General features: G+C 31.8%; 1 protein-coding gene and 2 pseudogenes across 1 annotated transcript; 1 reads left to right on the top strand and 2 right to left on the bottom strand.

Annotated features, from left to right (window-relative positions):
- The first annotated feature begins 9,126 nt into the window (after nt 1-9,126).
- On the top strand, nt 9,127-10,621 carry LOC143636353 (transcription factor MYB41-like). The gene is made up of 3 exons (XM_077103969.1): nt 9,127-9,305; nt 9,387-9,516; nt 9,836-10,621. The coding sequence occupies exons 1-3, from the start codon at nt 9,173-9,175 to the stop codon at nt 10,488-10,490; spliced, it is 918 nt and encodes a 305-aa protein (XP_076960084.1). The 5' UTR covers nt 9,127-9,172; the 3' UTR covers nt 10,491-10,621.
- Nucleotides 10,622-11,843: 1,222 nt separating this feature from the next.
- On the bottom strand, nt 11,844-14,203 carry LOC143636352 (G-type lectin S-receptor-like serine/threonine-protein kinase At2g19130 pseudogene; annotated as a pseudogene).
- Nucleotides 14,204-15,912: 1,709 nt separating this feature from the next.
- LOC143636342 (G-type lectin S-receptor-like serine/threonine-protein kinase At2g19130 pseudogene) lies at nt 15,913-17,448 on the bottom strand (annotated as a pseudogene).
- Nucleotides 17,449-17,668: the final 220 nt, after the last annotated feature.

The following is a 17,668-nucleotide window of genomic DNA, read 5'->3' as shown; positions in this document are numbered from 1 at the left end:
TCATAGTATTTGAATTATTGGTGCAAGGTAATATTATTTGTCGTTTGGAACAGGAAAATGACCAAAATAAATTCTGCTCTCCCAAAATTGTCTACCTTAAATCCAATCAGCTTAACTAGCCAGGTAACATCATATTCAAAAGTTTCGTCTAGACACTGAGAGATTTTAAAATTTATGCGAGACGCCGGGATTTTAATTTACTCAAACATTTATTAAAAAAACAAGGCCGGGTTTTTTATATATCGAAACACTTTCTGTTAATTATATAAGTAAGAATAATTTTTGTTCCGATGATGGTTGATAGAAATTAATTAAGCAGCCTACTAGTTCTTTTAAGTAAACTAGGTTATTAACCCGTGCATTACACGGGTAGAAATATAAAATCTGTCAATTAAACACACATATAATCTCAAAATACAAGTTATTTTTATATGTTTTTCTAAGAGGAGAATATGATTTATAATTGTAAATCTTATTCAAAAAAACATAATATTGAAAGACATGAAAAAAAATAGCACTACATAGTAAAATGTTTACAAATAAAAGTATTATGCTTTAAATGTAAATCTTACTAAAAAAACATATTATTGAAAGACATGAAAAAAAATAACACTACATAGTAGAATGTTTACAAACAGAATTTTTAACTTTAGAACATAATACTAAATATTTCAAAAGGACATAAGCATAACTTTATGGTTAATAACTATAAAAGTACCTAGTTTTATTATTTATTATATAATAATAAATGCTAAAACTTTTTTATTACATACACTATTATTAATGATAAATATTGATACTTTTTTATTACATACACTATTATTGTATATGTTCAATAAATATCTTAATTTATTCTAGCATAGGTCGGAGACTATAAAAAAGCCATTAATAAATTGAATTATATCAAGATGAGTAGTAGGCCTATAAAGTTTTGAAAATAATAAAATAATTTAGTAATATGATTCAATTAAATGCATCATTCATTAGTAAATTTTTAAGGAGGCGTATAAGATTATAATACGAAATAAGGGTAATGTTAAAATACAAAGTACGATAAAAATGAGAAATGTGAGAAGTAATCTAATCCATTGATCTTGGATTTGGATGGTGAAGATTGAATTAAAAATAAAATTGATGAAAAGAGCATGAATATAATAACCCACTTATGATAACTTTCTCTCTTCACATTCGATGCACATATCAATTCCTCCATAATTTTAATACTGTCTATAACTTTTTCATATGACATTTTTTAGAAACCTTTTTTTATCTTTAATATGAATATATCAAATTGTTATAAGAATAAAAATAAAAAAGTTAGTGGTATTTTTATATTGTGTTATTTGGTTGTCCATTGTGTTTTTTTTTTTTTTTGGTTTTCTATGCATTGTGTTATAGATTTTGGTCATAGTGTTTTTCAGTTGGTACTCATATTAATGATAAAAATTAAAACAAAGATTACGTCATTGTGTCTTTTTGTTCGTCATTGTGTCTCTATACTCAACATTTGTCTTTTTACATATTATTGTGTTTTAGTCATTGTGTTTAACATTCACTTAATTTGAGAAATATAGTATTATGTTCATTGTGTATTATGTTCAAGTCATTGTGTAATATGCAATTTTCATTGTGTTTTACGTTTCAGGTCATTGTGTTATATGTATTCATTATTGTGTTTTATGTTTCAGGCTATCATTGTGTTTTATGTATTTGATAATTTGTTGGTATTTTTCACTATATTTACATATTATTATTAAACAACGGTGTTATTAGTATTTAAAAAACACAATGGTGAGTTGAAAGAAATAATGGCGAAAAAATACAATAACAAAAAAAAAACACAATGACGTAAAAAGACACAATGGTAATAAAAAAGACACAATGACGTAATTTTTTTTATATAACAAAATCTTACTCATTAAAGATAAAAAAAACACTTGTTATATCATGGTGAATTTTATTTTCAAAAATAATATAATATGAAAAGGTTATAGACGTTTAAAAATGATTGAGGAATTAACATGCGACTTGCATGCGGATTGGGAAAATGTATACTATTTCATTTATACATTTTTTCTTTGTTTCTACTTGACACTTGTCAATTAATAATAATTTTTTACACTTCTCATTTTTTGTTGGCTTTGTAGAAAAAAATCCAAGGTTGAAAATTATATATGAAAAATAGTTTAATTAAACAATAGGAAAGAATTACGTGTCCAAAAAAGATCTTGTTTTAATATAACAAGTAGATACGGGAGTGAAAGTGTAGTTTAAAAATTGTAATTGTCACACAGAACTATTAATGCATTAATTTTTTAACACAAAATGATAATTACTTTTTTAATGATACATATGACAGAACATTAGTTACTATATTACTAACTATATATTAATAAAAACCTATAATAATTTAAAACTATACATGACAACTTAGGATATACCTCCTAATAATTATGTATGATGTTTATAAAAAGAAAATTACAGTTAAGATTGTAAAAATTAATTGATATATATCATAATGCATACCTTGTCGAGCGTATCAAACGATTAGTAATTGATGTAATTGATTCAGAAAACAATCTGTTGTCAACGATTAGGAGTTGGTTGTCAATAATATTATTCAACCACCGACTTCAATATATATTAGGTATTCACCTTTAAGATGAACAAACATATACAGTATGTGCAAATTTGGAAGTTATAAATTAATAGCTTTAATTACATGCATTAAAGTAGGCTAAGTAGCAATTCTTTATTAACCAACTTGGTTACGCTTCCAAGGGTCAATTGTTGAGCATGCTAAATCTGAAAAAAAAACATAATTATTAGTTCATAAAAATATGTATGAATTACATACCATTATTCACATAAAAAGGGAATTTTCAATCTATTAAAAAATAGACAATTATAATTAACCATTATAAATATTTAAATAAAAAAACAGAAATCTTCAATCCATTCACACATTTGTGAAAAACTTATTTCTACATATCCATAACCAAATCATTGACCTTGTCTCTAATAGCAAGTTGATGCAATTTTATTGTATCAAGTGATAAGTTTTTACATGTAACAATAAATCACACGTTTAATGATAACATTTCAAAAAGTAATACCTAGCGTCCAAGATTCCATGGCCCATGAGTATATGGCTACAAGAAACATGAAAATCATGCTATTAACATAAAATAAGGCTGAAAACAAATACAAGAATAAAAAAGATCATTTTGCAATAAGAAATGTACCTTCTAATCCATTGTCTAATTATTCTTATTTTTGAAAGCGATGTCATCTTTATTGAAGTCTAGATGGTTTAACAAAGTTATTATAATTCCTGAATCAATTTCTCTAATAGAAAAATAAAAATCAAGTATTGTTGTATATTAAACATATAAAAAGACTACATAGAAATAAGAAAATTAAATTTAAAGAATATAAGAGTAGTTACCGTGATGTGGGTGTTCTTGAACAGTTGGTATAGAGAAAAAAGAATGAATTTTAATCAAAACAATTGAATATTTATAAGAAGGTTGATATGTGTTTTTTTTAAAAGGAAATTAGTTAACAATAAGCTTAATCATAAGATAATACTGTAACAAACCTTAATTTTAACAATAATTTTGATGATATAAACAGAAGTCAACCAAAAAAAAAAATCTATTTACAATACACACGCCAACCACCATCTAAAGGTGTCAAAACGAAACCAGTTAAGTATTTCATATTTATAAAAAAATTTTGAACATACATAACATAAACGTATATGATTATTGTAGTAATTGTTATAGTAAATATATAATGCATTGAAAATATCATCAATCAATCAATAAAATTAATGAAAATGAAAAGTACTTTCTAAATTAGACAGTCAAAATGTAACAGACTTTTAAATAACAATATTACTTTGACTATTAATTTAAATTTAAATTTGAAAACACAATTATGGTAAAAAATTTGATTCATGATTTATAAATAAGTTAAATGTTACCGTGTATTGTCATAAATAATTATTCGTAACTGAAATGAGTTTTGGAAAATGTTAATTCAAATACTCCATAAAAGTAGTACAAAGAAAATATATAGGTTGATTGGAATTGTAATTATATTTTTATTTTATTTTTGAACTTAAATGGTTACATTAATTATTGGTAATTAAATTTTTTTTTTATTTAATTGTTAAGAAAATTAGAGAAGTATAGGATATATTTGGAAACAAATGGAATAGACCAATAGAGAAGGGCCATGTGGACCCAATCTCATTTGTTTTAATAATATAGTAAGATAATAATTATGGCGGCTCACCTAGATTTTCTAGGCGCCCGCTTAGATTTTCTAGGCGTCTACTAAATTTTCTAGGCGTCTATCTAGATTCTAAAATACCCGGGCGTCACGACTAGGTTTTTGGCATATGGTGTGACCAGCTAGTTGGTTGAAAATCTAGCTAGTCGGATAATAATTATTAACTTAGTGGTCTAATGGGATTTAGGATGGACAATTTTAGAAAGATCCGGTTTTGATGGACAAAATTATGGCTTTGATCGGTTAAATAGACATTTTGGTTATATAAAAAAATGTATATCGGTCAAAATTGTATTTGGTATTTAAGAAAGGGTTAATGTAAACTATTGCCATTAGGTCTTATCGGTTTGTTTCCATTAAACCATTGTGTGTTTTAATCTCTGATCTTTATTCAGTTAATTGCATATCTGATTTCCGACATAGACACACAATCTATAATACTAATACATACTTAAATATTATCCTTCACCTATGGCCTAGTGATAAAAGGTTTGGGTTCTCCGGTAGAGACTCAAGTTCGAATCTCACTTGTCATTTTTGGATGGATATTAGCAATGAAAGATTTGAGTTAGGCCTTGTGCAAAGGTTGTCAGTTCGAACCTTGAGCTTACCTGGTATTCGTCCCACCTTGTGTTACGCAAGAAAGTTCTGATTTGTGGTGGCACAACGATTATAAAGTGATAGTTTGCGGTACATGGTCAGTGTGGACCCAGTTATGACAACATAGTCTGACTGGAGGGCTCTCCAAATTTGGAGAGTGTGATAGCCTAAATATAAGAAAGTCACCGTTATAAAAAATTATATGTTTACTTTAATATTATAACTTTACAATGCATAAGAAATAAATGTTTTTCTGTCTATAAATCTATGCAAAAGTTTTTTTGTTTTTGTTACCCAGTAATCTCCCTTATTTAATGATAGAAAAGCAAAACTACAACCTGGGGGGCCAGTGATTCCTTTAAAACTTAAGATTACAAAAGAAGCAAATAATAACAAATTTGAAAATGCATCTACACGGAGTCTTTTATTTAATATTGTACGTGTACTTAATTAGTTATGCGTACGCGTATACTCCTCTCCCAAGCCATGTGTTGTGTTACGGTAGCTTAATTTGTACCTACGCACGCATGCTAATTAATCTACATCGTACAATAACATATATATCCTTGTGTATATGTATGAAACAATATATTATGATAATGGTATTTGTATATATATACAGATATATATAGGGGTGAGTTATAATAAAAAGAAATAGTTTCATAGGAAAAGTAAAAATAAATCTAAGCCTTTGGATCCATGATCTAGTGGTTGAGATTGGTAGTTTTTAAACTACCAAATAGTTTCCTATGATCTAGGATTTAGGCTACATAGTTTCCTAACTCTAAATTTTATGTCATTCCTACTCTTCCTACAAAACTATGTCTTTTTATTTTAACACATTTCTATATATATATATGTTTAAGTTCAAGAAAGAAATCAAATTATTGCAAGAAATGAGATAAATGAATATGAGCCACTATTTTATTTTAGGTTTTAAATATTCAAAAATAAATAAATAAGATGTAAATGCAACAATAAATGCACTCTCTCTCTTCAATTAATATAACTAATATAACCATAATGAATTTCTCTCTAATTAATATATTTAACTAATTTAACTATAATAATTAAAAAGATAAAAATACTACTTTAGTTTTATTTTTTATTTACACATTTTTCATTTTATTCAACATAAATACAATTTATTCATATAATACTATTCTTTATATTAAAAAATAATTTCCACTCAATTTATTAGCATGTATTTTAACACTAAATATCAAAACATAATATATTTTTTTTTCAATTGGTATGCCTATAAAAATTATTGTCGTAAATAATAATAAAAAATATCATATAAATGTGTTTATTAAATGTAAACAATAAATATACAACCTACACAAAGTTATATAACCTACGCTTGTTTTGAGCGATAAAAACGTATAACATACAAAAAGTATACAACTTACATATAGAATTCGACATCAACAATTATATAAACTACACAAAGATACACATATCCTACACATGCGTATGTTATATGTTTTTCGTATGCAGGTTATATGTTTTTTTATTCTTAGAGCAAGTGTAAGTTATATGTTTTTGTGTAGGTTGTATATTTTTCATTGAGATTTAATGCAAACATGTGTAAGATAGTTTTTTGTATTATTCATCACAATGTAACTACGTGTTGATGGATATTGATATGTTGAAATTGGTTTTGAATAAAAAGAAATTAATGTATGAATAAATTGTATTTGTGTAAGATAAAATTTTCGTGTGTAGGTTATATGTTTTTCGTGTGTAGATTAAATATTTCCGTGTGCGTGTGTATTTTATTGATGATGAATTTTGTGTGTAGGTTAAATGTTTTTCGTATGTAGGTTATATGTTGTCTTATTCTTAGAACAAGTGTAGATTATACGTTTTTGTGTAGGTTGTATGTTTTTTGTTGATATCTAATGCAAATACATGTAAAATAGTTTTTTGGTAGTATTCATCATAATGTAGTATGTGTTGATATATATTAATATTGAGTTGGAAGAAATTAGTTTTTGGATAAAAAGAAATTCTAATATATGAATAAATTATACTTGTGTAGGATAAAAATTTTAAAAACAAAAGGTAAGTTATAAAAATGAATGAGTTCTTAAAATTTTCTAATTATAATAATTTAATTAGTTATATTAATTAGATAGATAAGTATTATGGTTTATTAGTTATATTAATTGAAGAAAGATAATAATTAATATTTTCTTTATTTAGCTTTAAGCATTTAAAACTTAAAACAAAACTAGTGGTTCATATTCATTTCTCACATTTCTTGCAATAATATCATTTCTCTCTTGAACCATCCATATATATATATATATATATATATATATTGTCATCATTGGGTCCAAAGGGAAGTTTAAACAAAACGTAGTACGTAGTTCAAGACAGACAAGCTTGGTGGTCTATCTTTCTTGTGACATGTCACCGGTTAATTTGTAACAAACTTAAATGTTAATTTACTGTCATCACGTCGTACGGTGTCAACCTTAAAAAAACAGCATGACATTACAGTTCGTTATATATAGTCGTAGTTTTGTGTTTTGATCAAGTCATCAAAATTACCATGATTTATTGAATGTATAGGTATATTAATTACACGTGGTCACTCACGTAGAGACGTGAATAGATTAAGTGTCCGTAAATGAAGCTTCATATATATAATATTTATTATATATAGTATAGGCCGGTGTGATACGCTGATTTGGAAGAAGGGGCCTCCAGAAGATACCAATTAATTAATTAATTAATTAATCATATCATGGATGTAAATGGTAGAAAAATGACAGGTGGTGATCATGTAGTCATTTAACTAATTATAACAATATTATCCGTAAGATTAATATTTATTACTAGCTAGGTCAAAAGTAATTGATTGTCAAATGCTTACGCATCGTGTCTGGTCGGCCGCCGGGAAATCTTTCGTCTCATGACCGGCCACGTGCTCAGATGACGCCTCATATCATATCTCATTTCTCCGACAGCCGGAATCAGTTTCTATAATAACAATATTAATTAAACATAAAAATAAGGTTTCACTAGAAGAAGAGGAGATAAATCAAAGTGTGTGTAAAACAAACACTCTACCATATCCATATCGAATTCTAGATTTTCATCATGCATCTAATAATTAACCTAGAAGGCTAAAACTTACTCGCTTTATTATTACACACGAAATTAAATCATTACGCAACTTATAGAGTTATAAATAATCACGAATAACTGTTACGCAACATGTAAAAATAGTTACGAAACAATAAGTTACACAACCAATGTTAATATATAGTTACGCAAAGTAAAGGCTAATTCCCTCTCTTTTGTTGTCAAATAAAGCTTAGCCCCCGCTTGTACATGCCGGTTAAGGCTTAGCCTCACTTATTGCCGTTGGCTAAGGATTAGTGCCCCCACTTTTCCCTACCGGCTAAGACTTAGCCTTCACTCTTTTACGTCAGCCTTATCCCCTCCACTATACACGTGTATTATTTTGATTTGTTGTTTTCGTGGACAGTATTGTAGTTTCGAGTTTTTTTTTGTTGGCTAAATTTTAGCCTTCTTAGAAGCCAACTTCTTATTTGTTAGTTGGCCACTTTGAACATGTCGTTTATAGTGGAGGTAAAAAGTCAATGTTTATTTTACTAATTTTGTCGATCAAAGTGTCTATTTTGTTATTTTCCCGGTAATTGATGTTTTTATAATAACGGACCAATACATATCGATAAAGTAGAAAGGTAAACCGCCCATGTAACTTTCAAGGTCGCTCTACACTTAGAAAAGAAAACATTTTGATCCTTAATCATATCAAAATGATTTGAAGAAGGAAGAAGAATTAAGGAACAATGCATGGAAACATTTTCTCACAACTGGTAGAAGATCTAACAACCCTACCCACCATATTTTTGCGTTTTTCACAAGGTCAAACATAGCAAAAAGTCAGTCCCTTTAATCATCCAGCATGTGTCAAAACAATCCAATGGCCTTAAACTTTACGTGGCTACAAAAAAATAGCAAAAAAACATATATAAATAGAGGCCTATTTTCAACTTTTCACTTATGTACAAGAAAAGAAGAGGAAGAGAGACAACAACAAGGTTGCCAAATCGAGTTGACTTAACTATCACAAACGTGGTTTAACTCAACTATATAAGTGGAAGTAGTGATCTTCTCTTTTGGGCCTACAACACTTAAAACACTTTTTTCTAGAAAAAACACACCTCGATCAATCTTTGTATTTCCCTGGTACTCTTAGGACATCTTGTTCTTTAAGGTCATCTAAAACGTTATGGGTAGATCACCATCTAGTGATAAAACCGGACTCAAGAAAGGGCCGTGGACGCAAGAAGAGGATCTTAAACTCACACAATACATCAGAATACATGGACCTGGCAATTGGCGAACCCTTCCCAACAACGCTGGTACGTACTTTTCCTTCCCAACAACGTTGTATTGTTATGATTGTTTTTAAATTTCACCTAGTAATGGTTCTATTGTAACAGGACTTCAAAGATGTGGAAAAAGTTGTCGGCTAAGATGGACAAACTACCTAAGGCCTGATATTAAGAGAGGAAGGTTCTCAGTTGAAGAAGAAGAGACTATTATCCAACTACATAGTGTTCTTGGGAATAAGTATGTTTAACTCTCAAATAAGATTACATTTTCTTATAATTTGGATTGCTATAACTATATTAAATATAAATTGTTTAACCAATTTGGATCATGGATTGGAGCAAGTGTTGACTAGCTAGTTAGATAGTATATAAAAGAAATGCTTAATGTGTTTTTTTTTTAATTTTTTGTGCTTCACAATCCTTGATTATATCTCATTTAAATTTCCTTTACAAGGATTGACATTATAATTACAAAAACAATTATATACTTTGGCATTTGGCATATGACATAGTAAATTAAATCATCTTATGATACTAATTTGGCTAATTAAACATAGGTGGTCATCTATTGCAACTCGCTTGCCTGGAAGAACCGACAACGAAATCAAGAACTACTGGAACACACACATCCGGAAAAAGTTACTCCGGAATGGAATTGATCCCGTGACTCACGCCCCACGTCTCGACCTCTTAGATCTTTCAAATATACTCAACTCGGCTCAGTTTAATCTCTCAAACCTTATTAGCCTCCAAACACTTGTTAACCCGGATGTTTTAAGGCTTGTTAGCCTCTTAGCTTCACCATTTTCTAATCAAGAAAACCAAGAGATGTTATTGAATAATAGCCACATAAACAACATTAACCAAATCCCTAATCAACAAGCCCAAAATTGCAATTCAATAGATTTAAGTCCTCAAAGTAGTCAACTTTTGGATAAAGCAAACCTCAATCATGAATATGATGGGTTATACTTTTCCAAACACTTGGCAAACTTTAGTGGCCAAACTATTCAAGAAAATGTGGTACGTCCATTCTCAAATGGTGATCACAATCAGCAACTGACAGAGCAAGCTTCAGACAACATGAGCATTCTACCATCCAATTTAGAAGATAAAGTCCTTGCTAGCCAGAATTTCTACTTTGATTCTATTTTATCATCACCGATGTCAAGCGCTTCACACATGAATTCATCGTCAAAGTTCTATCAGTAGCTCAGAAAGTTTGGTGATTTAATGTAGACATCATTGTAATTAAAGTAAACTATTATCTTGTTGTCTTCTGGCATAACCTATTTTGGGCTTTCAGTCTTATTGGAAACATTTAGCATGTATACAACATACATGACCAGTGTGAATAATGCAACCTTGTATTATAAATGTCACTAATAGAAATTTACCATCCATTTTGATATATTCTTTTTATTCTCATATGTGGCCTTTGAATTTAGCAAATGGCCATCCGGAATTCGACAAAAAAGAGGTACGAATCAAAAGGGGTTGCTTTAGAATCCCACAATAAATTCCAACGATAAGAATAAAAATTATCTAAGCTATAATCAAACCAATAACAAATTAACAAATACATATATGGGAAAACATATGGTTGTGGGTTTAGAAAACATCAATGAGAAGAAACTAAAAGACATTAACTCCATTAATTCCAGTCCATGGGTCGGTAAAGCCGAACACATGACAGACTTTGTAAGTCTCGTTTGATGACCGTGCCAACTGTGAAACTCACAGTCACCAGCTTGGCGACTTACTATCCCGGAGAAGAGTCAAAGCCATAAACTTGACTCTATTAAAGTCAACCCGATAGAGTCTCAAATCTTCACCCAAATGGAATATCAAATCAACCATACAGCTCGTTAAAGAAGGAAAAGGAAGGAGATGAGTTGAATCTTTGTGGCCCAATGGCAACCAAAGTTCAAAGATTTGTTGTTTGAACACAACTTTTTGATGAAATGCCAATTAGAGTTTGGTAGTTGAATTGAATCTTCAAATTATGGATGCCAAAATAATATAAGAATTAAAACCAAATGCAAGAATCTAGCGATTGTATTTAGCCTTGGTACTTGTACATGATCAGTGCTTGAACTTGAACTTAATTTGAATCTAATGTCGCAATTTTTTGTTAAATAGGGACTCGCACTTAGTTCTTGAGTTCAACATGCTTTTGTAACTTTGTATGTTTGTGCTTCAATGCTTATAATTATTTGGATTTGCTTAGTTAGACTAACAAGAACCATTTACTCTTCATTCACACAGATGGATGATAAAATAAAAATGTTAAATTACCTGAGCAATAGGACTACATGCACCACAAATACACCTTATAATTGGAAACCTCAAGAAACTGTTAACATGCTATAATCATTATTACTGGACTTTACAGTCCACATTGTAACAATAAGAAAAAAGAAAAGGCAAATCCTTTCAAGAAGATTCACCTTTGACTAGGAATCACCACTTAAATTGCCATGTACTTGTGAACTCCCGATTAGGAAGACCCGCAGAAGATTGAGGAAGGCACGTTGAAGAATGGAACATCATCCGTGCCATCAATAAAAAACTTTAAAGATTGCGGGAATGGAGGCATGCTCACATCCACAACCCCTTCAAGATATGTTCCACCTCACTCATTGATGGTCTGCTTTCTTCTTCATCTTGAATACACCAATAGGCAACTTTGCAAATTTTTGTGACTTCTTCAACATTAGCTTCCCTATTTAACCTACCGTCTAGCAGGCTAAGGATATCGCCTCCCTCCATAACAACATTTGCAGCCAAACTAGGGAAGAATGTAAAACTCAAACCTTCACAAGATTGTTCAAAATTTCTTTTACCGTGTACAAGTTCAAAGAGCAGCATTCCATAGCTATAAACATCTGCTTTGGGAGTGATAGGCACCCCGGATAACCATTCTGGAGCTAGATACCCCCGTGTCCCTCTCATAGTTGTCAAAATCCTACTAAAGTATCGGCCCACGAGCTTAGCTAGACCAAAATCAGCAACTTTTGGGCAGAAATCAGCATCCAAAAGAATGTTTTCTGGCTTTATGTCACAATGAATTATACAATCTCTACACTTCTCATGAAGATAAACCAACCCTCTTGCGGTTCCAAGTGCAATCTGATACCTAGTTTTCCAGTCTAAAACATTATCTTGTTTCATATGGAAAAGATGGAAATCTAGAGAACCATTTGGCATGTAATCATACACCAACAATTTATGGTTTCCGCCTCCACAAAACCCACAAACACGTACTAGATTAACATGTTGGATAGTCCCAATTGTGCTGACTTCGCTTCTGAATTGCTTCTCTCCTTGGCTAACGCTTTCAAGTTTTTTCACTGCCATAATAGACGAATCACGCAGTACCCCCTTGAAAACCGAACCAAAACCACCGCCCCCTAGTTTCTCTATGAAATTTTTGGTGGCTATTTGTAAATCTCTGTACACAAACACTACCAACGGTCCCTCCACTATTGTTTTCCTAACTAGTTTACTCTTATTTCTGTAGATTATAGATATTATTAAGCCCAACACAAAAACCACGCCTGCAATGAACCCGATAGTAACGCTAACCTTATTATTTTTATTAAGCCTAGGTGGAAGATCTTTAGCAGCAACTTTGATGTAGATTGTTTTCCCATTAACATCGCCTTCCGAAAGATTCAACAGCTCTAAATCCCAAACTGAGCACTTATTGTCTGAAAAAGAGTAAGCATTACACTGACAACTGTTTAAACATGTGGCACAACATTCTTCACCACTCCCAACTGCCACAGATAAAGGATTTGGAGGTATATTAGCGACTTTAACAGTAAAAAAGGAGGTTTCCTTGTTATTCTCACATTCCAAATCTGTTTTTCGGATACACCCACTAGAGAAATCACTCTGATTCCAGTCGTTTTCTGACTTGGGTTTGAAACAGTCAAGCAGTTACAGAATGGCAATCCAGTCTGTCTGCAAGAACCAAAAGCGCCACACAAAGCATATACCGTACACTTGCTTCTAGGTTGAGCCCAAAACAAATTCATTTCTGTCGTTAGTTGCTGCACTTGACCAGAAACATCGATTGCAAATCCAGGTATAACGGAAGAATTATACACCGAGTAAGTGAAGTAAGTCTCGTTTTCATTAGAAAACAAGCTGAAATCATAAATGTAGTTTATGTTATTTAACCGCATTTCAGGTACTGAGCTAAACATTTGTCCATTCCATGGCCCACTTGTCCAGTATTGTTGGGTCCCATTCCACTTGCTTACATACTTTTTACTAGTAGGGATAAGCTCAAAAGAGAAGAGTCCTACACCGGGATCTTCATCGCTTCTCCATGAAGTAAGAAGTTGGCTTTTATTTGTTCTTTTATCATAACCAAGTTTAGCCCCGGGTAACCAGGTATGAACTGGGTGGTCAAAACTTTGCCAAACAGGTTCAACTCCGTCTCTCAAAACTAAGTTAGCACCATCAAGAAGAACAGCAGTTACAGGATTCAAACCGCTGGTGGTGGCATTTGTGGACCAAATAGGTACCTTGGACTCATTTAAGAGCACTAAGTTACCATTTACGATTTTTAGTTCTGAAGCGAATCTATCAGAGATGGATGTTTCTCTATTTGCTACCCAAACTACCGTAGGTGGATTGGAAGATACCTTTTTATACCATATGTAATAGTTAGAAGAATTACTTGCTGTGAAGAACCCCAGCTCAAAGTTTCCACTTGTGGATATGATTGTTTGGTTCCCAGATAAATACCGGTCTGCAGATATGGTGTCAGCTCCATATGAGAGACAAATGATGAGAGAGAGACACAAAAGGAGCAAAAACCTCATCATAGTACCTAGCTCTTGCCTTGCTGATTATTTTAAGCTCTTACTTTTTGTGACTGATGCAAATATTGTATTACCTGCAGATTTTATTGGAACTATAAATAAATAAGTCAAGCCATGTACAAAATTATTTCAACATGACGTCAGACAAGTCACATCCTTCTAGCAAAGTTGATATCAAACACATTCCTTGGCCCCACTTTGAAAATCTGAGTCTATGTTGTGACCCACTGTATTAATTTTCAAACAACCTGCCCTTTATTTCAACTGTCACAGTAGATGTTTTTAGACTTGAAATTTTGTTAAAAGAGACATACAATTAAATTTCATGAGCTTACGACTCAGGTTTATATATCTCAGCTCTAGTACAAACTCGAATTCCAGCCACTGTAACTGTAAGAAACATTAAACAAAGTAGTGTGTAAAATCAGTTTTCTTGTTAACGAATGTTAGTAGCTAACCACATACACTCTTACTTGCCCTATTAAGGTGAACACCCAAGTTAAAAGTGCATATCTTCTCTTAAACTTGATACAAACCCATAAACCACATACTTTAAAAACCCATAAACCACACTAAAGAGAGGAGTTGCAAAATTGGAGAAACATTAATTTAAACTCTATTGAATAGCTTTGCATCATTACTCAACGACGTAGTCTTCTTCATGGGAAAGCAGTCAGGAAAATACAACCTTCCAACTATAATATATGGAATTAAGACACGAAACCTTTTGGTATGGCATTTAATCTTCGATGCTTCTAAAAATTTGATGTTTATCGTTTAGTATTTACAGTGAATGTAAATAATCTAAACTGAAGAGACTGTCGAAACTATAGTGTTGACGATCTAAAATACACAAAATAATAGTTGTCTTTTTTTAATTCAGATACATCAACAATGTGATGAAGAGTAAAAGAGTGAAATACTGTAATGTGTACTCTACCAAAAACACATGATGTGACCATAAAAATTTTGTTTGTCTTAAAAAGAAAATGTAAACATGAAACAAAAAATGCATAATCCAATCAAAATCTCCTTTTTTTCTATTATTATATAAATAACTCACAAAATATTATATCGAAAGCACATCCTATAATATGTCTAAACGAAGATTAAAACACATGACAACGTAAGATTAAGAAAAGAAAACGTATTCAGAGCATATATTAAATAGATTATCATTACTCATGTTATATAACAACCTAATACTTGAAAACCCCAAGAGAAATCAACAATTATAATATTTGAGCATGCAAATGCTCTAACATAATCCAAATTATTCCTAATTGGATCTCAAATAACAAACACAAGTTAAACACATATATTTTACCAACATCATTAATGCAGCTTTTATTCTAGACAGATACCTTGGTCCTCGAAGAAGATGCACTTTTAGACTGTGAATCATGACTTGATGAATTGCTCAGTGCTTGTGACCTCCCATTTGATTATGGCTCGGTGAAGAAAACAATAGTCTCCGTTTATCAAGATATAACTTGACAGACCGTGGGACTGGTGACATGTTGGCATTCGCAACTCCTTCAAGAATTTGTTCCACCAAACTCATTGAAGGTCTACTATCTTCCTCGTCTTGAATACACCAACATGCAAGTTTACAAATTTTAGTGACTTGTTCAACACTCGCTTCCCCATTTAACCTATTGTTTAGTAGGCTAAGGATATCACCTCCCGCCATTAATACATTAGCAACCAAACTAGGAAAGAATTTACTCCTTGAGTCATCAGATTGCTCAGCATTTCTTTTACCATAAACTAATTCAAAAAGCATCGTTCCATAGCTAAAAATCTAGAGAATCGTTTGGCATGTAATCATACACCAGCAGCTTATTGCTACCTTGTGCACAAAACCCACGAAGACGAACAAGATTAACATGTTGGATGGTCCCAATCGTGATGACTTCACTCCTGAACTGTTTATCTCCTTGACTAATACTTTCAAGTTTTTTCACCGATGCATCACACAGTACCCCCTTGAAAACTGAACCAAACCCGCCACCTCCTAATTTCTCTGTGAAACTTTTGGTGGCTATTTGTAAATCTCAGTAAACAAACGACACCAAAGATCCCTCCATTGTTGTCTTACCAACCGATATCCTCCTTTTTGTATAGATTATAAACAAAATTAGACCCAAAACAAGAACCATGCCTGCCACAACGGACCAGACAACAGCACCATGATTACTTTTTTTGTGTAACCGAGGTCGAAGATCTTTAGAAGTGATTTTGATATTGATTGCTTTCCCACTAGCATTGTCTTCTGAAAGATTCAAAAGCTCTACCTACCAAACCGAGCACTGATTATCTGAAAAAGAGTAAGCATTACACCGACAACTGTTTAAACACGTGGTACGACATTCTCCACCACTCCCAACTGGCGCAGACAAGGAATTTAGAGGGATATTAGCTACTTTAGCCGTTATAAAGGAGATTTTCTTGTTATTCTCACACACCCACTAGAGAAAGCACTCTGATTCCAATCATTTTCTGATTTAGGTTTGAAACCAGTCAAACAATTACAGAATGGCAATAGAGTTTGCCTGCATGTACCAAACGCACCACAGAAAGCATATACCTCACACTGTGATGCTCTAGGTTGAATCCAAAACAAACTCCATTGTTTCATTTGTTCCAAGCATGACAGTTGCTTAACTTGACCAGAAACACCCATTATAAATCTAGTTATAATGGAAGAGTTATACGCAGAAAAAAAGAAGTGGCTCTCATTTTCATTCGAAATGAAGTTATAATTAAGATGGCAAGGAAATTGAAAGTCATTTCAGGTATGAAGGTAAACATGTGCCCATTCCATGACCCACTTGTCCAGTATTGTTGGGACCCATTCCACTTGCATGCATACTCTTTACTAGAAGGGATAAGCTCCAAAGAGAAAAGTCCTACACCGGGATCATCGCTTCTCCATGAAGTAAGAAGTTGACTCTTTGTTGTTCTATTATCATAAGCAAGTTTAGAACCGGGTAACCAGGTATGAATCGGGTGGTCAAAACTTTGCCAAACGGGTTCAACTGCTTTTGACCCGTCTCTCAAAACCAAGTTCCCATCGTCACGAAGAACAGCAGTTACAGAATTAAAACAGGTGGTGGTGACATTTGTGGAGGATTGGAAGATACCTTGTTATACCATACGCCTATATAATAGAAGGAAGAATTACCTGCTTTGAAGAAGCCCAGCTCAAAGTTTCCACCTTTTGATATGATTGTTCGGTTTCCAGATAAAGAATGATTTGCAGATATGGTATCGGCTCCAGATGAGAAAGATATGATGAGAGGCAAACACAAAAGAAGCAAAATATACATTAGTGATCAAACTGTTACTCTTTGTGAACCACTTGACTGATACAGATATTGCATTACCAGCATTGGGTTTTATAGAACTGACATTTGAACAGTCAAGTCAATATAAATAGAAAGACTTCTTTTTCATTATAATTTATAAGTGCTTTCTCCATGAACTATAGAAGTTGCTATCATGGAAGACTTGTGGACTATATTCAGCTTCGAAAAAGAAGCACAATTT

The sequence above is a fragment of the Bidens hawaiensis genome, unplaced genomic scaffold (assembly GCF_021521415.1).
Source record: "Bidens hawaiensis isolate Kalapana, Puna unplaced genomic scaffold, B.hawaiensis_p1.1 tig00007885_1, whole genome shotgun sequence".
Lineage (NCBI taxonomy): Eukaryota > Viridiplantae > Streptophyta > Magnoliopsida > Asterales > Asteraceae > Bidens > Bidens hawaiensis.
The sequence above is the reverse complement of the archived record's forward strand: the minus strand, read 5'-3'. Positions and strand labels throughout refer to the sequence as shown.

Bases quoted from the DNA above. Each gene is read 5' to 3' on its own strand.
- LOC143636353 (XM_077103969.1), top strand. From the start codon at position 9,173: ATGGGTAGATCACCATCTAGTGATAAAACCGGACTCAAGAAAGGGCCG. The intron at 9,306-9,386 runs GTACGTACTTTT...CTATTGTAACAG, and splicing joins AACCCTTCCCAACAACGCTG to GACTTCAAAGATGTGGAAAA. The intron at 9,517-9,835 runs GTATGTTTAACT...AATTAAACATAG, and splicing joins CATAGTGTTCTTGGGAATAA to GTGGTCATCTATTGCAACTC.